We start from the raw sequence: 18,320 nt of genomic DNA, 5'->3' as shown, positions 1-18,320 counted from the left end.
GGAGGTTGAACTAGATGGCACTTGATTTGAAAAACTCTAAAACTGAATTTATCCTGAAATTAACTGTGCAGTCTGAACTGGATCCTTTGTAAAATTCTTGTTACATCTAATGGATGGATGGATCTTTCATAGAAATAGACATTTTTTCCCCCTCACTGTTTCCACAAACCTCACAAAGACAGGAAAGGTTAAGTAGTTCCTTTTTCACTCAGAGGTACTGTGTGATTTGACAGATTTATTTTGATTATTACACTAACAAGCCAATAAAACAAATAATTTGATGATTCATCATGACACAGAGGCTTATCTGGAGGAAACTGGGTGCCTACCTTGAGTGGATTTCACAATAAGATCACTCGTGTTTTTCTTTTGGTCACTCGGTGGCTTTTAATGTTTATGGAGTCAGACCAGTAGGAACTAATGACTTCACTAATTGCTGTTGGGTGGTTTTAAAGGGTTTTGTTGATCTGTTCACATCTTTGCATCACCAGCACAATAAGATATAGTCTGACCAGTTGCCTGTTTCATTTAGGTTCTGTTATGCTTTTACCCCACTAGGTGGCAACCTTACATAATTTGTGAAAAAAAGTGAACTGTCAAGGTTTGCTTTTGCTATCCAGCCTTAATTCATACTTTGCACATTTTCTCTAATTCCACTGCACCACAAGAACATAATGAAGAAAGTAGCTCATCTGTAACAGATTTTTACATCTAATAAAGACAGAACATAATCCCACACGCACAAGGTTATTGCACTTCCTCGTTTATGAACCTGAAGGGGCAATGACCCTTTTAACCTGCATGTGTCACATGGTGGATGGTGGGTGATGCAGTCTCTTGGGTGGGGTGCATCTCTGTTGTGCAAGTGTGTGTGCGACCCCGTGGCAGATTGCGCAAGCAATGCAATAACATCAGTGCCTTTCGCACTTACAAAACCACAGGGGTAGCACATCCCACGGGCCACACTGCTGCCTGTGCCTCGTGAGGCCTCGCCCAACTCCCCACTATCCCTGCACTGCCCTCCACTGACCCTTCACAAGTCAGTTTCTACTCACTTTGGCCCTTTAACTAGCTGCAAGCGACTTTCCTATTATGCAGTTTTGGTTGCTTAATTTGTGATGATAAAGATCTGCATGGTGTGATCAGACAGTCAGTGTCGCTACTAAATATTTTTTTAAATTTTCTAGTAATCCTTGTTTTTACCAGCTTTGTCCTAATACTATTTTAATCAACATTCCTTTTGATCAGAGAAAAGAACAAATAATTCTTATTGTCTGTGATCAATCATCTTGGATGTAGTTCCTGTTAAGAATGAAATGTTTCATGACCTTTAGAATTAAATTTTACAGAGGATGGAGTTTGGTGGTTTCAGTCTGAAGTGAAAGGTGTCATTTCCTGGATTCAAGGTGGGAGAAAGCTGATCTTGTGACAAGCTAAAATAGAATATTAAGACGGTTTTCCTCCGTGTCCATCTGGTAGAAATATGCTTCAGCAGCTGTACGTTAAAAGTGACTCATACCGAAATACTGCAGGCGCCGTGTTGGGACTTCAACCTTTTTATAGGCACTTTGACTAGTTTCACTGAAAGACGTGTTGAAATCACTGAATGGAAAAATTTCAGCTAATCCAACTCACCTTGTAACAGAATCAGCCTTAAACAAATAATATGAGTATATGGTAAATGTGCTACTTTTGTACACGTCAGTAAATAATGTGACCAATTTTGGAGAAAATGGTACTTGTTTATTTGCTAAGCACTATTTTTGTGATTGGTTTGTTTTTCCTGAATTTAGCGACTAATACCTGAAAATGAATAATAATAATACTAATGATAATGATAATGCTAAATCTAAAAATAAAGTTAAAATATATAATATAATATAATATTGATATATTAATATTAATGAAACTGACACGTGTTAGCATTTAGCTCAAATCACAGGTTCATAGCCTCGTTTGCTAACTATGTGGTACTAATAGCTCTGTTAAATTAGCTTGTAAGTTAGCTAACTTTCCATTAAACTACTGCTGAACTTTTTTCAAAATTTTTATTTATTTATTTTTTGCCTGGTTGTGATTTTCTATTCATGCACATTAAAATCTTTACTGAACTTTAAAGATGATGTGGGCTACCTTCCTTCATTCAACAGCTGATTGTTTTGTATTCTTTACTGTTTCTCAACTTCCAGCCATTTTTCTTTACGTGGGTTAAAGTAACATGTGGTTTTGATTCTGCTTCCTGTTCGTCAGTTGGCTGTCTGCCTCTAAATGCACAAGAGTTACTGAACCCAGGAGAAGAGATTGCTTCAATCAACATCAAAAGAGAGCACCAAGAAAAGAGGTGCAAAGTCAAACACACACACACTTCAATATAGATTAACTACAAAAAAAAACCAAAAACAAAACATATTTAACAGAGGTTTCTGCACCGGAAGTCTGCAAAAATATTGTTACCTGTACATGTGTCACATTCTGCACACACACACACACACACAGCCTTGGCCAGAACAATCGCGGTTTCCCACGTCAGAATCTTCAATTCTGCATCATGACAGTTTGGTTTACAGGAATTCATGTTTCACAGTTCCCCATGGTAGTGAACACACAATGAATGAATTAAGAAAATGAACATATTTTTTTCTTTGAAGGGAAAAAAATAGGATTATTTCAAAGCTGTGGAGAACCCCAATCATTTATTCCCAAAGCAAATGACACAAAAATATAAATAACAAAGGCAAAATAATTACGGGTTATATCACAATCTTAAAATGTGTACAGTGAAATGTTAAGATTTAGCTTAGATTGGTTTCAGGGCACAGACGTGGAGACTACTGATCGTTTTCATAGATATGAATGACAGAGAAGTCTTGATGGGAGGTTTGGCCGCTCAGATTTGCTGTGTCCTGGCGTCTTCGTGTGCGGCAGATACCTTGGATTGACATCAGAGGAGATCAGTTAGTATTTTATTACTGCAGATTAGACCTTCAGCAGGAAGTCAGCAGAGGGCCTGTGCTACCAAACAACTGCTGTATTTAAAATCCTCACCTCCGTGCACATATTTTGGTACAAAATATAAAGTTGTGACTATGATGGCAAATGCGATGACTCCAACAAGACGGTGCACATATGACCAGAAAACCTCCTGAATGTTGTTTGTCTGGGGGAGTACGTCATCACCTGAAAAACATTCAGGTGATTTAGTTGCCACAAAAACATGACTTCAACCGGATTATTTGGGAAAAAAACCCTGAAGAATAGTTTCCTGTGTCTTTTACAGTCCAGTGTGGATAAACATTGACAGGGACACTGTTGGTAGTGAATTGTTGTAGAAATCTGTGCAGTCAAAGCTTAGTAAACTATGTTTGGATGTTCTTTGATTAGCTGAAGTTTCACCTGCAAACCTGAGTGCTGCAGCTGTGACCATCAAACTGCATTCAGGTCAGGAAGTCATCTACAGTATCTATGTGGTAAAAGCACTTTGCTGCCTTGGGTTTTGTGCTACCTGAAACTCCAATCAAATTGTCAAAACGTGTCAGGCTTACAACACTAATCTTAATTTTGTGTTTATGCATTGAAATCTAAGTAAAACACAACAGATTTTTCTTACTTGTGACAGTCCTTGGTGTACTGCTGGTGTGCTCCCACTTGACTATAAAACAACAGAGTCTTTAGTTTTAATGATACAGAAAACAACAATTTAACGAAGCCAAAGTGTAAGGCTGTGTTTGTTCATTTGCTATTCAGCAGTCAGAGTTCAGCAATTAGAAATGTCAGCTGTACAATGTGAGCGGGTGTCTTGGATCCGTTTAGTTCAGTTTAGTTAAAAATTCATACTCACCATAGACAGTGACGTTGATGTAATGACTGACGCTGCCTCCACCTCGACAGTAATATTCACCTGAGTCACTTTCAAGAACTCCTTGGAAGAACAGAGAGAATATTCCTTCTGAACCGCTTAAATTTGTCCACTTTGTTTTGAAGTGACCACTGCTGACATCAACGGGATCAGAGTCCTCACGTTTATGCCAGGAGACTGTTGGTGGTGAGTTGTTGCAGAAATCAACCATGCAGTTAATTGAAAAGTGCTCCCCAGCAAAAGCCTTATAAACTGTGCCGCGGCGCACCCTAATTTCCATTTCACAACCTGAGTCTTCACCTGCGTAAGGAAAATTAGAGAATACATTAATTCAGTTTACTGCAATGTCACAAATTAGGCTGACCAACCCACAGACTAAAAAAATATCATCAATGCTTATGGTTTATGATCAAGCATGAGAACACGGACAAGGAAACTTCTCTGAATGAACTTCACCACAAAAACCTGATGAGCGAGTGTGCACAGACAAGGATCTAAACCTCAAGGCAGTAATTCTCGCCTCACAGTGCCATTCATGAACATAACTCGTACTTCATTAGTAGGAGCTGAACTGACACCAAATAAATTAAAATTAATTTACTTAGCAGTTGTGTTTTAACGCTGCCCTCTTTCAGTCTTTGGGTGTTTCCAGGAGAAAACCCGTCCACCCGGTGCTCTGTCAGGCATATCTGAAATCTCTCCAGTCTCAATAACCTTGAACATCATTTACCTGCTTTGTGTTCATGAGGGACCGTCACAAAGACCTCCACAGATTTAGACAGAATAACAGAACTTACCGTCAGCTTCCAAAGTGAGGAGGAGGAGGAGCGCCGCTAAGACGGACACATGAAGAGCAGTCAGGCAGCCCTTAAATCTCATGGTGGAAACACTTCGACATCCACTTCAGTGAAACAAGTGTCGATGCAGATCTGCACTATGTATCACAGTGAAGGTTGTGTGGTTGTGTTATTTTTACTTCCTGTTTTTTGATTACCACAGTATATGGTCTGAGCATGTCCCCATTATAATGCACACACACACGCACACACACACACACACCCTTTTTTCAACCTCAGTGCATCTAAACCTTTGAGGGTTTTCAGTAGAAAACGTTACAAAAGCCGGTCAGCAGTGATGACAACATGTAATCTTGTTTCAAACAGTTATGGATGCACATTATGTTATTTCATTGCACAAAATGATTCTTATTACATTCTCTGCTCGGCAGTTAAACACAGACAACAATTTGTTCATGAAACACAAAGCTGCAAAGGCTCAGAGGTCATTCATATAGTCAGAAGATGAGTCAGTGGTTGATATGGTGCAGGTCGCAAGCATGTGAAACCATTACTGTTAATACATGCAATGTCACTGCAAAGACTAAATTCAAGTCATGGATGTGCGAGAGCACAAAGTCACAGTTTTCAGCTTTGGCGAGAGCAAACCAAGATCACAAGGAAATGTCAGTGGTCGACAAAAATACTGTGAAAATACATTTAGCTTTGTGAGAAACGGTGCTGTAGATTTACTCTCTTGTATCTTATATGATATGATTTTTCTGACTGTCAGCAAATTCAAAGAAGTAACAAAATCCAAAACAACAATCATACGTCTCCAGCATTTCTGTGGCATTCAGCCCCAAGCAGGTTGGTTTTTCCTGAATATGTCTGGTAAACTGGAACAGACAGTACATTTCCTTCTCTGTTTGGATTAGGGCATGTGAAACCTGCTTGTTTATTCATCATATTCTTCGCGGTGCTGCTGATGCTGGTGGCGATGAGCTTGCACGCCACACAGATAACCCCTTGATTCAAGTTGTTATGTGCCATTTATGTGTGTCGGATCCAAATGGAGTGGAAACCACAGCGACCAGGTTTACTCCAGTTCAATTTGGCACATTTGGAGCACACAAAACTCTTAACATAGATCTGCCAGACTTGAACTTGAACACCTGTGCAGGTGGGCGGGGCTTTTAAATGTACTTTAAATGTAATGAGATGCTAATTTTGGCACTTATAGGGAAAATCTCATAGATTGGGTGGAATGTTTGCATTATTAGGATACACACACATTAGTAGGATCGGATCAGTACTGATGGATTGGGTTGTTAGACTGGGAGTCTGAGCTGGAGCATCTGCATGCTCTCATAAGAGAGCAGTTTTTACAAAAATGGAAATGGAAATGTTTGGCTGCCTGTGAAGGGTTTTCTGTCTCCATGCCGGTTGCTCTGGGAGGTTAACTGTTTCCCCTCTTAATCTTGAGCCAGCCTGGAAGGTCTCAGTTTGAAAAGTTCATCAGTGGTCTTTTAGTGTCTATTGGTCTTTGACCCGGATCGCAGCGTACTCCGAGGTCTCCTCCTGCTGCCTCCAGGACCGAACAGCAGCCCCCGCCAGAGGCTGATGGTTGAGGGCAGCGTAGACAATAGAACTCCTCTCTTCCTCCAACATATTCCTCCACCCCTCCCTGTCCTCTGCCGTCCCGCCATAAAGGTGCCCGTTGTCTCCTGCTAGAGGCAACTCATTGGGCTCTGCAGGCAGTGACTTTCTTTGGGTAGACCTCCGAGATGGCGGCACCGTGGGGCTTCCTCTTGATGTGGCGTGTGGAAAGGGTTGCGCAACCATAGCGACTGCCGTATACTGCACACATCCAAAAAAAATAATAATAAATTATATTGCGATAAAATGTTCTAAGGAGTAAAATGGGATGAGGTGGCTCTTTTGAAGTGTATCTCTGACTTACCAGGTTGTCAGCTTGGGTCTCTTTCTTTGATTTTCCTGCATGATGACATTTTGGTGGAATTATGTCCTGCATGTCATGATTATTCAAACGCTCAGAAAGAATTTGTCTAAAAAAAATCTGAATATCTCACCTTTACACCCCAGCATTGATGCGACAGATATAACTATCACCAAGACGACGAATGTCACTATGCCAGCAGCAGTGTAGACGTACAGCCACAGATTTTTTGGGGGGTTATCAGGCACACTTGTGACATCTGCAAGCAACAGAGGTAATCTGACTCAACATGAATGTGTTTATGCATTTAAATCTAAGTAAAACACAACAGATTTTTCTTACTTGTGACAGTCTTTGGTGTACTGCTGGTGTGCTCCCACTTGTCTATAAAACAACAGAGTCTTTAGTTTTAATGATACAGAAAACAACAATTTAACGAAGCTGAAGTGTAAGGCTGTGTTTGTTCATTTGCTATTCAGCAGTGCAGAGTTCAGCAATTAGAAATGTCAGCTGTACAATGTGAGCGGGTGTCTTGGATCCGTTTAGTTCAGTTTAGATAAAAATTCATACTCACCATAGACAGTGACGTTGATGGAATGACTGATGCTGCCTCCACCTTGACATTGATATTCACCTGAGTCACTTTCAAGAACTCCTTGGAAGAACAGATAGAATATTCCTTCTGAACTGCTTGATTTTGTCCACTTCGTTGTGATGTGACCACTGCTGACATTAACGGGATCAGAGTCCTCACGTTTATGCCAGAAGACTGTTGGTGGTGAGTTGTTGCAGAAAACAACCGTGCAGTTAATCGAAAAGTGCTCCCCAGCAAAAACCTTATAAACTGTTCTGCGGCGCACCATAATTTCAATTTCACAACCTGAGTCTTCACCTGCGAAAGGAAAATAACAGAGAAGGTTAATTCATCTGATTCACCTGATAGTTTAGTGTAATGCAGCAGTTTATCCTGATACAAACCAATAGATTAAAAAAACCCCATCAATATGATGATAAACAGTGAACAACCAAAGTTTTGACTTCATCTGGATTAAATACAAAAGAATTTTTGTAATATCCTTTAGGAATCTGAAATCAAGGCTTCTAAGACTTTTCAAGCCCTGCAGATACTCTGAAGAAACTGATTTAGGCGACACCAAACCAAATATAGATGAGCAGCTTAACACTTGTTGCTAATTGTGAATGTGACACAGGAAGGATAAGGTATTGGCATAATACAAGATCAAAAGATCAGTAAACATCATGCATGTCTTAACACAGTAAAAATGAAAGCACAAGAACTGAACACGGTGAAAATTTAAATCTTTGTGATGAGTGGAAACATGAGAAGGAAGTGAGAGTGAACTCCACCAAAAGTACATTGTCTCATGGGGGAATATCAAAGCCACTAATTTACCTGTCACAGCCCCTACTGTAATCTGCAATATTTCTGTCAATCTAACATTAAGCAGTTTATTTCTCATGAATATTGAGTTTCAGAGTTAATCCCTGAGCACAGAAACAGCAGTTTAGTCAGTGTAGCAGCTGTTCCGGAGCACATCTGGAGCTTTTGGCTCCATATCACCAGCATTAGTCATCTGTTAAACACCTCAGGCCACAAAGACATGGAAATGACAGAATAATCTCTGATGAAGAGGTGGCAGTAAATGAAGTCATTCAAATGGCCACTGTTCTCCATCAGTTTTCACTGAGGAAGCGCCTATTCAAACAAGGAGTGCTGAGTGGGTAGATAATTGATAAGTCTAATGAGTAGGTTCTTGTTTTTAATAATATTTCTGCCATGTCTGCACAAAATCTCTGTTTCCATCAAGCGCCCACACATGCGATAAACACCCTCCTGTTGTGGAAGAAATTAACCAAACATATCATTTTTAGCATCTGAAACAGACGTTTTTCAGATGCTCGTGGTGAAACTTACATACGTTAAAAGGCAAATATGTGATGAAAAGCACAATCACATTCAACACATGATATCTGTTACGATTTCTACGACAAACCGAGTCGCCCATCGAGGCTTTTCACCCATTCTGTCCTTTTAAAAATGATATGAGCAGCCTTCATATTGTACAGTTTAAATCTAAATCCTTCATGGACACGTACGCCGCTTCAAGGTTCACTTCCCAGAAATAAAGCTGCCAGCCCTTTTAGCAGAGAATTTGGATAAAGGTTACTCATGAATGGATGGGCTCCAGCCCCCCTGACCCTGACGGATAAGCGGAAGAGAAGATGGATGGATGGATGGATGGCTACTCATGAAATGAAATAAGCTGACCTTTTAGCTAAAAGGCCTGATTTGACACATTACAGACCCAAAGGAAGGAAAGGTAACACTGTTCAAACACTGAGAAAGCACAGTGTGCAAAAAAAAATCCTAACTTACCCCCAGCATTTAGGGTGAGCAGCTGCACTACCAGGATGCACACCTGCAGGACGGTCCAGCAGTGGTTGGGCCTCATGATGGGAGCGCTCAGAAAACCTGCCGTCATCTCCCAGTCGCAGCCAGTCCGAGTGGGAAATGTTCTGCTGAGCACATTCTGATTTAGTTATTAAAAAAACCCCAAAAAACAGAGAAGTTCTTCAGCTGAGGTCTGACAGTCTTTGCTACATGCTGCTTCCTCTTTCTGTTCTGCTCTCTCCCTCCCCTCCTCTGCCTCTCGACTCTTTAACGTAGGGGCGGTGAGCGCAGCGCAGGGGACTGAAGGCTGGTGGGTGGTCTCGCTTCTGCAAACGCTGCAGGTCCAACAGAGCCAAACATCTCAAACTAAGAGGGGGGAGAGGGGGATTCCCGCAGATTCAGGCGCTGACCCTGCTTACAGTGCAGCTGTGGCGAAGACCCGGCGTTTAACTGCGAGCTCCCTCTCCCACATATCTCTTCTCTTTTAGTCTCCGAGTCTTGTTTGAGTCTGCACACCTTGACATCAGCTTCATCACTTCTTGGCAGTGTCTGTGGTTCACCTTCATCTCCCCTTTCCTTCCCTTTCATCTTCACTTCCTGCGTCTCCTGCAAACCTGTACGGCTTTGTGCACAGCGGAGTGTTGATGTCGCTATCAGGTGTCACCATCACACTGTGGACAACTTATCTGTCAATGAATCAGCTTCATTCAGGTTTAAAAATACTGCCCCACCAGCCCCAGACATCTATTTCTGACATCTATTTGGCCTGAAGACTGTAATATAATACAGTCTGTGGCTTGAAGGGCGATTTCTAAACTTGGCAAAAAATAACCCTCATCATATCAGGGTTCAAGAGATACGTTTGAACTGTATCAGCTATTGCCATCTGTTTATAGAGATTAGCCTATTTTATGGGAAATGTAGGGTCCAGTGTTTTGACCTACCTTTGAGTCATAAGTCCAGATATCTCGTGCTTTAGTGGTACTGCTGTTTCCACTTAACCTTGTGTAAAACTCTAAAGTGGCACACACAAGAGTCAACCTGAAAGTGGACTTTCTCAAACCTTTAATGAGTCATAATGCTATAGTTGGGCTAACTGCACCATATTGTAAGGGTTTTACAACTACAGTGGGAAGAAATAAGTAAAAATACAGCTAACAACTTAATATTTGTGGCTATAATTGTGTGGACATTTGAGCAAGGAAACAAGTTATACACAATAAATGCATGTTAAGCATCCATATCTGGAGAAATACCTCAATGAATATCCTGCATTCAGATTTTTCCCCACATAAAGATACATTAGCATGAGTTGAATTTAGACCCATTTTTAACAAGTTGTCATGTGTGACCATGCCAAAGCATTATTTGAGCTTATTATGTATACTCATGTTTTTATAGCTGCCAGATAATGACTGTGAAATGATATAAATATAAATATAAAGAAGAATTCAGACTATGTACACAAACACACTGGGTTAAAATTCCCCTGGTGTGATGTCAGTACAGTATTTGCAGTACTGGGGTTAACTTGTCTTAGTACAAATGGGATGTTTTGACCCTGTGCTGGGGATACTTTATGTTACTGTTGGGTTACTGAATTAAAGCAGTAGCAATATGTACTCAAAGTAGCCAGAGTAAAATTAGACAATCAAAGTGTTATACTATTCTCTATACTTAACTGTAACTTTTAGATTAATGTCGCCGATGCAGTTAGCTATTTTCATCTAATTTAAGTCATTACTACTTTCATTTGTAACATTGCATCATATTTAATAAGAAGAAGAAAAAGAAAGTATTCAAGTACAAATACCTAAAATCTGTAGTGATACAGTACTTGATATAGCCTTTAAGTTACTTTACACCACTGAAGAGTAAAAGGTGAGGTTATGTACAAAAAAAGAGTAATTATAGCGATATACTGAGGGCATTCGAGCAATATTGCAAATATGATTACTACAAATTAAAACGTTGATGGGACGAACAGCCTGTCGTACATATTTTTCTGGAGCAATAGCGCCGACATGTGGCGTTCCCTATCAGTGCAAGTTGTTGGGTGGTAGCGAATGCGCAATCGCGCTCCCTTCCCTTTACGTAATGACGTGCATCACTGCGTCTACGACGAGCCGAAAATGGCGGAGTACCTGGCATCCATTTTCGGTACAGAGAAAGACAAGTAAGTTTTATTTAGTATTGAACGTATTTAGCACGTAAATGGTGAGTTTTATATGGCGTATTCTTGCAGTAGTTATTTTTTATCGCTAGTGCGGCTCATTTCAGAAGCCGCATAATCTCACAGTCAAGCTCACATTAGCAACAGGAAGCTAACGCTTAGCTAGCGCATTGAATGAAACTCAGGAAGGCACCTTTGCTAACCTGCCGCCACTGTGTGCTGGTAGTTTGCGCCAATAGGTGTCCTTTTGCAAAATTATACTTTTTTGTTAGTGCACACTTAAACATTGGCAGCAAACATAGATGGCGATTAAATAGACAGGTAACTTGTAGCATGGTTAATTAATAAGATCCTTAGCAGAGTAACTGTCCTACTCAGGCGCGTTGTTTTGTTCCGTTTCACCGGTGGAGTGCAACAAAAGGCGTTCTCCATACTTGTGGCAAGCAAACTGTTGTCATTAGACATGTCAAGATATGTTTATGTTTGTAAGTACATTTTCTGCAATAATTTGACGATGTTTGGAGTCAGACTATTAGTGCTGTCTGTACAAGCGGTGGTTTGCCTAACAACAAAACAAACAAGTGATTAAGATAGCCAAGCAGGGCCATCTACCTACATTTCATTAATTCAAATGACTGGAGAGGGGGATAGAATGTTTCACTTTGATGCTGTTTAACTCTATAAGACCTCAAAATTATGTGTCCCAATACTATTATATTATTATTATTATTGTTGTTGCAACGTAACTCTCAAACATGTATCTAATTTCGTGTAATGATAACGATATTTAACGTTAATAAACTGTCCTTAGCAATTTATCTTGTTCAACAAGTGAATGCTTTCTATTCTTATGTTTGTCTAATGAACAAATGTTGCCTGTATGTCAAAAGCCTTAGTTAAATCCTCTCCATATAGCTCAATCAAAGTGAAAAAACTGCTAAAACTAATTTTTAAGTCAACTCCACTTATAGCCTGTGATGCCCTAAATACTCATTAGTCCACGGATCTGTTGCCAAAAGTAATCTGCAGTAAATACACGGATCTGTTTTACCAGCGTCTTTTTAACATTATGTTCAGCAGCAGTATTATGAAATGTCTGGAAAAAATATTATACTACTGTGGGTAAGTAGACCTGAGAATAGTAGTTACAGATAGGCCGAGAAGCATTATAGGTTTTGTTTCTTGATGGCATTTGTTGACAATAGCAAAAATTTTGATGTAATCAGCCGTGTCCTGCACCACATTAATTGACACAAGAGCATGATGACACAATTTCTTTTTTCCTCCAGGGTCAATTGTTCCTTCTATTTTAAAATTGGAGCTTGCAGACATGGAGACCGCTGCTCGAGATTGCACAACAAACCAACCTTCAGCCAGGTGAAGTTTTTCTCTTACAATAACGGCTTTAGTGTGCGAGCTTGACATGTCACTGCTAATGGCAAAATTGACATCAGTTACATATTCTAATATGATGGACGAAACACTTTAGTATTTTCCTCTAAAACACCCATTGCCACACATACTTGCACAGGAGGTGTTGACTTGCCGATTGAAAGCAACTTTGGGGCTCACCCTCTTGCTTAAAGACATATTGACATGTGGGCAGAAGGAGGGGATTGATTGACCCACCAAACCCTACAATGAATGGATGACCTGCAGTACTTCCAGAGCCATCCTCAGACTCATTCAGGCACACACCTCTATCATGAGTCATGATGACATGAGTTTAACTTGGTGTATTTGCTATGTAATCTCTCAGACTTGGCTCGATGCGAGACATTTGTGTACCGTGGATAAGGTACTTCTTGGTTTTAAATATGAACTTCTGTTTAAGTACTGTGTGCACACAGTATTCTGCTTAAATTATTCTGATCTTGTGAATAGTTTGGTTAATTTGTCAGTAATTACTTGTCAGGAATTTGTGTACAAGCCGAAAATGTGTGGCACACAAATACATTCTTGCGGCAAACGAGGCTGGTTTATAGGCCAGTATAGCTTGGTTTTGGTTGCAGCAGGCTGTCACACTTCACCGAGCGCTGAACCATGCAATGTTTGACCACATGCATTTGTTTTTTACCCTGCAGACCATCTTGATTCAAAACATCTACCGTAATCCTCAGAACAGTGCGCAGACAGCCGACGCTTCTCGCTGTAAGTTGGAAGTTTGACAGCAACCTCTCTCTCTGATTCCTTAATGTGGTGCTCATGTACAGTACAACAACAGATGCGAGATGCTGCTTCAGCCCGGCTAGCTGGCCGAGTCCCGGTTATCTCCCAAGTGTTCCAAACCAAATGTTCAGTCATTCATCAGGTATCACCAAATGCCAACAAAAAGCAGCTGCTGTCTGTTTTGCAATCAGTGTAGCATTGTGAGACACCACATGGCCACTGTGTTCAGTAAATGTGTTGAAGCCAGTCTAGCAGAACTGAAGCAGTACCTCTCATACAGGTAAGTGTGATGGCCTCTTACTAATCTATTGCGGCTTGTATAAAAACATGTGACATCTGGATCATTATGTGTTTGAATTTTCTTGTTTTTCGCTTCACTTTTAATACATTTTTTGGACCTGCTTCTGTAGATCACAACCTATCCAAGCTAAGCAAAACCAAAATGTGTAAATTATCTAAATTAATACAAATGGGATTTAAAAGTAGAGGGAAGGGAGCAAATACCCTAAAACACAAATCCTAACTAGCTGTAACTCAGGAGATGTAAACGAAAGATTAACTGACACAAAAATTTTCTAATCACAGTTTTTCTTCCCCAGCTCTTTATTTTGGGTTATGTCACAGAAGTTTACGTTTTGTATTTCAGACCATTTCCCTCTTGAACATTTACCTTCATAACCTTCAAAACTCTGCCCAGTCTGCTGATGGTTTACACTGTAAGTTCTCCCTTCTTCTGCAGGACCCTCCCAGCACTGACTGCACTTAATTTACAGTATCACACACCCCGACTTAAATTTGGCTCAGTGTAGGAACATTGTCCTCTCGGGATGTGTAATGCATCACATTATTTCTTGTACGTTTTCCTGAGTCATTGTTATGCAATAATATTCATAGCTTTTGTAGCATTTTGCTGATATGAAAGAGATGTGATTGGCCAAAAAGCTATGATTAACCTTACTGTGCCTGTGTACCAGTTTCACATTGAAAACACATTTTTTTTTCTTCTGGTTCATTGAAGCAGGTTTCTACTAGTGCTGTCCCCAATTTGGTTAGTAGTTGAACAGTACAATGCTAAAAACACGTTATGTGCTGCCATGGCCTCCTCCACATCATGTACATGTAGTTAGACAAACTGTTTTGTCATGAAGGCAAACATTGGCAAATAATATCAAGGTAAAACCCCACTGAACCAGGGAAGGCTAAGAGGGGTCAGCTCTAGTTTTCACCTTGCTTCTGTGGAATAGGTTGAAGTGCCATTTTAAGCTGAGAAGGCATGGGAGAGAGAAGGCTGTCTCTAGTAACAAATAACATACAGACTCTTTTGATCCATATTTACAGGGTGTAGCTCTTATAGCAGGAAATATCTTGTTGTGTCGCTGCAGTTAGATTTCTTTGTTCAAAACTAAAGGTGTCCATTTGAAGACATTTGTCTTTTACCACTAGTGTCCATCTGGCTTTGACTTGACTGTCCCCTTGATGACACTTTGCAGGCGCTGTCAGCGATGTGGAGATGCAGGAGCACTACGATGAGTTCTTTGAGGTGAGTCTCCTTCATTCCACATGTCGCGCGACTTGGCAACACAAATGTGTAATTTGCCTTTTGGCAATTTATAAGCCAATATTTACAAAGCAGTTATCTGGAACAGTTGTACCCTAACTACTTTTCCGTGAGGAAAAAATTACGGTTAAAATGAATTTTAAAAGAGAAAGAAAAGGAAGACATTTTACATAAATTTTTATTTTTACTCAGTTGTGACCTTGTTTACAGGTCTTTGCTCTGTGGCTACACAGTTCATGTGTAAACATAATGACTAACTAAGGCAAAGCATATTAACGCATACCTCTCAGTTCAGTATAAATTAATATTCTGGCAAGGTGACTTGGTTCAAATAACCCCGTGCAGCAGTATTGCTCAGAACACATCCGAGCATGACCATTTCCCACAGATCTGGTTGGCAGACCAGTTTCTTTGTTGCAATCGTATTTTAACGTGAAATAAAAGGTAGGAAAGAAGAACCTGTTGGACGGGTTGATTGTTGTTTCCCTTCCTTACTTCCCACACAGGAGGTGTTCACAGAGATGGAGGAGAAGTACGGGGAGGTGGAGGAGATGAATGTGTGTGATAACTTGGGTGACCACCTTGTCGGCAATGTCTATGTTAAGGTATTTGGTCCATCGAAATGTGTTTTGGAGAGAGGTGGAACTAACCCTAATGAGATTATAAGAACGTGGCTCTTGATGGAGCTTGTACCAAAACAGAGCTGTCATATGCAGAATCATTTTAAGCGATTATCAGTCTATTAGTTGCAATTTATTAGTTTTCCTGAGCAATCACACGTATGTGCACCCTCTGTGTGTAGTTTCGTCGTGAGGAGGATGCGGAGAAAGCAGTCATGGACCTGAACAACCGCTGGTTCAACGGCCAACCCATCCACGCAGAGCTGTCCCCCGTCACTGACTTCAGGGAAGCCTGCTGCCGCCAGTATGAAATGGGGTGAGTCACACCTACTACAGTGAAGACTGACTATTTGTGTAAAGCAGTGAAATGAGCTTTTTTTTATTAAGTCCTTTTAACACAGCCATCTCTGTGAAAATGTGCAATTTAAGACCTTTGCCCTACCTGCATGTTAGCAGCACCCAGGCAGAAGACTTGGTGTGAATTCCTTGTTATCTGGTCTGACCAGAGCAGAGCAGATATCACACAGGGAAAACAACAAATCTTTGCATCTTATCTCTGTGACCATCAAAAGTTTGGTAGCTTTGCAGTAGCAGCATGATATCAGGAAAACTTGCTATATTAATTTAAATGTATTTCTGCTTTAGGTTTGCTCTGTTGACGGGTGAAGAGTGAATGAACACTGAGTAAAAACATGAAAAGGGTTATTTACATTCTAACAAGCCAGTTTTATTGGGAAAAAAGTGCATCTGACTTAAGTGACAAATCTGACCGAGAAATCCCACCAGTTCTGTGCGTTAGCAGTTCATTGCAGCATTTTCACCCAACACAACTAGAAATGATTCCTGTGGCCCAGGGGTCTGAACCAGTGAGGCAGAAGGCATGTGTGGTGTTTGGAACAGGTTGTTGAGGTGTGAAGAAACTCTGCCTTACAGCTAGACAATCTATGATGAAACTTTACTGTTCACTCTCAAGCACCTGAGGGGCCTCAAAACGTCTGTGCTTACTGCGTTTGCACTGTATTGACATAATTTAAATTACATTTTGTTAATAAAAATGTGCAGCTGAAACAGCAGAATGGCCTTGAGGTGTTTCGTTGTTTGCCTTATTGCCCGATCTTTTTGAGCGCAAGAAGCAAAGTTTTACCCCGAGCGCCCCCACCATGTCCTCTGCTTTCAGCTTGCATGTGTCCCACAGAAATGCACTGAAGTCATTCCAGCTGTGAGGGCACTGTGTGTGGATTGCCACATTTTCTTTAAAATACAAAGATAAACTTTGGCCTTGCAGAGTGGGAGGAAACTCGTAGTCCTCCTTTTTGAGTCCCTCTGTGTTTTTCCATTAGTTTGGAAGTTGTTTACCCTGCCAGTGATAGGATGAATTCAGTGTGTGTGGGACACACAGATCAGATGTTCTGCTTGGAGAGCTGGCATGCTCCTCTGCATGTGCTACGAATAGCCAGCTTTTTTTCTTCTGGCGCTGCTCCACCAAGCACGAGCAGGTTTTAACCCTTCATGTGCTGTCTCACTTCAGAGAGTGCACCAGAGGTGGCTTCTGCAACTTCATGCACCTGAAACCCATATCACGGGAGCTTCGAAGGGAGCTGTACGGACGCCGCAGGAAAAGGTGTGGAAATCTGTGAAAGTGAAACATTGTATGTCAGAAGATTGGTGAGAATTTGTAAATTAATCTTTTCTTCTCTCCCACCAGGCACCGCTCTCGCTCGCGTTCCCGGGAACGGCGCTCCCGCTCCAGGGACCGACGGCGGGACCGCGAGAGGCGACGGTCGAGGGACCGAGAGCGCTCTGGAAGATTCTGAAGGAAGCCAAGACTGACCCAATGTCCTATCAAACACCCCCCCACCCCATTTACCCCAGCAGTCATGACAAATTTATTTTCTTTTTTTGGTGAATTGTTGGAAGCGTTTTTCTTTTATTCCCTTTTTTTAAGACGAGCTTGTGTCGCTTTCTCAATAAAAACAGATTTGTAATTCTGCCCTGGCACCATTTGCTTATGTAAATGTAAGCGTATTTCTTTTGTACCTTTTATTCGAGGAAGTTACTGATTATTAATACAGTACATGCCGGCAGTGCTGTTACGCAACTTGTGAGAACCGCTGGTTAACTGATGAAGCTTTATGGCCACAAATTGCACAGGATTATTACTGAGAATTTGAAGGCATCTCATTGCGTTGTTTTTGAGTGCTTTGGAAATGGCGAAGCAGGCTGATATCAAAGTTGATGAATCCATCCCTCTTCCTTGATGAAACATGTTTATTAATGAAATTTAAAGTGACTCACCAGCTACATTGTTATATTGATGATGGTCATGTGCTGATAAGGACAAGCCGGTTATTTTTCAGACGGTTAATAATCCAACACAGGGTTCCTCCTCTTTATTGCTGTCAAATTTGAGATAATCTTTAACTGTTAGTCATACGTCTTAATAATAATTTCACCAACCGCTGACAGATCTTTGTTTCACTTCAACCACAGACACAAATATTTAAATTTTAAATGGATGATCAAGAAAGGGCAATTCATATGCCATAAAACCCTGCCTTTTAATTCCACTGTGACTGATGCAACATCAACTGAAGCTAAATCAGCTAGTTTCCCAGCCTTTCCACTACTCTCAGTTCTGCTTTCTCTAACACTGATGAAATCTTTGCTTCAGATTACAGTTTCAGTTTAGCGTGTGAGATTAGCTTTTAAATGGCCACCAAGTTCAGTTACGTGTTAGAATTTGCGCAGAAACGTGTGGAAAAATCAGTATGAATTTAAAATGAAGTATTATTTGA

The 18,320-nt window shown here is 40.7% G+C and overlaps 3 protein-coding genes across 4 annotated transcripts; 1 reads left to right on the top strand and 2 right to left on the bottom strand.

Annotated features, from left to right (window-relative positions):
• Nucleotides 1-1,906: 1,906 nt before the first annotated feature.
• On the bottom strand, nt 1,907-5,181 carry LOC124055362 (B- and T-lymphocyte attenuator-like). Its single transcript, XM_046382137.1, has 5 exons — nt 4,654-5,181; nt 3,839-4,156; nt 3,608-3,649; nt 3,046-3,177; nt 1,907-2,929 (listed from the first exon to the last, which is right to left on the bottom strand). Exons 1-5 carry the CDS (start codon nt 4,733-4,735, stop codon nt 2,829-2,831), a joined length of 675 nt encoding a protein of 224 aa, XP_046238093.1. The 5' UTR covers nt 4,736-5,181; the 3' UTR covers nt 1,907-2,828.
• A 155-nt stretch (nt 5,182-5,336) lies between these two features.
• On the bottom strand, nt 5,337-9,589 carry LOC124055361 (B- and T-lymphocyte attenuator-like). The gene is made up of 6 exons (XM_046382135.1): nt 8,991-9,589; nt 7,167-7,484; nt 6,935-6,976; nt 6,726-6,851; nt 6,596-6,630; nt 5,337-6,492 (listed from the first exon to the last, which is right to left on the bottom strand). Exons 1-6 carry the CDS (start codon nt 9,094-9,096, stop codon nt 6,169-6,171), a joined length of 951 nt encoding a protein of 316 aa, XP_046238091.1. The 5' UTR covers nt 9,097-9,589; the 3' UTR covers nt 5,337-6,168.
• Nucleotides 9,590-11,027: 1,438 nt separating this feature from the next.
• LOC124055364 (splicing factor U2AF 35 kDa subunit-like) lies at nt 11,028-17,515 on the top strand. 2 transcript variants are annotated; one of them, XM_046382140.1, is made up of 8 exons: nt 11,028-11,181; nt 12,468-12,555; nt 13,263-13,329; nt 14,838-14,887; nt 15,412-15,510; nt 15,708-15,841; nt 17,054-17,146; nt 17,231-17,515. In XM_046382140.1, exons 1-8 carry the CDS (start codon nt 11,072-11,074, stop codon nt 17,337-17,339), a joined length of 750 nt encoding a protein of 249 aa, XP_046238096.1. In that variant the 5' UTR covers nt 11,028-11,071; the 3' UTR covers nt 17,340-17,515. The 2 variants fall into 2 exon arrangements, with proteins under 2 accessions (XP_046238096.1, XP_046238097.1); XM_046382141.1 differs by lacking the exon at nt 11,028-11,181 and adding an exon at nt 13,994-14,063 and having other exon boundaries at nt 12,492-12,555.
• The last annotated feature ends 805 nt before the right edge of the window (nt 17,516-18,320 follow it).

The sequence above is a fragment of the Scatophagus argus genome, chromosome 24 (assembly GCF_020382885.2).
Source record: "Scatophagus argus isolate fScaArg1 chromosome 24, fScaArg1.pri, whole genome shotgun sequence".
NCBI classification, from domain to species: domain Eukaryota; kingdom Metazoa; phylum Chordata; class Actinopteri; family Scatophagidae; genus Scatophagus; species Scatophagus argus.
The sequence above is the reverse complement of the archived record's forward strand: the minus strand, read 5'-3'. Positions and strand labels throughout refer to the sequence as shown.

Coding starts and splice junctions, on each gene's coding strand:
- LOC124055361 (XM_046382135.1), bottom strand. CDS start 9,096: ATGACGGCAGGTTTTCTGAGCGCTCCCATCATGAGGCCCAACCACTGC. Junction 7,485..8,990: donor GCTCACCCTAAATGCTGGGG/GTAAGTTAGGAT, acceptor TTCCTTTCGCAG/GTGAAGACTCAGGTTGTGAA. Junction 6,977..7,166: donor CATCAACGTCACTGTCTATG/GTGAGTATGAAT, acceptor GTTGTTTTATAG/ACAAGTGGGAGCACACCAGC.
- LOC124055362 (XM_046382137.1), bottom strand. CDS start 4,735: ATGAGATTTAAGGGCTGCCTGACTGCTCTTCATGTGTCCGTCTTAGCG. Junction 3,178..3,607: donor TACACCAAGGACTGTCACAA/GTAAGAAAAATC, acceptor AATGTTTTTCAG/GTGATGACGTACTCCCCCAG. Junction 2,930..3,045: donor ACCAAAATATGTGCACGGAG/GTGAGGATTTTA, acceptor TGTCAATCCAAG/GTATCTGCCGCACACGAAGA.
- LOC124055364 (XM_046382140.1), top strand. CDS start 11,072: ATGCGCAATCGCGCTCCCTTCCCTTTACGTAATGACGTGCATCACTGC. Junction 13,330..14,837: donor GACAGCCGACGCTTCTCGCT/GTAAGTTGGAAG, acceptor GACACTTTGCAG/GCGCTGTCAGCGATGTGGAG. Junction 15,842..17,053: donor TGCCGCCAGTATGAAATGGG/GTGAGTCACACC, acceptor GTCTCACTTCAG/AGAGTGCACCAGAGGTGGCT.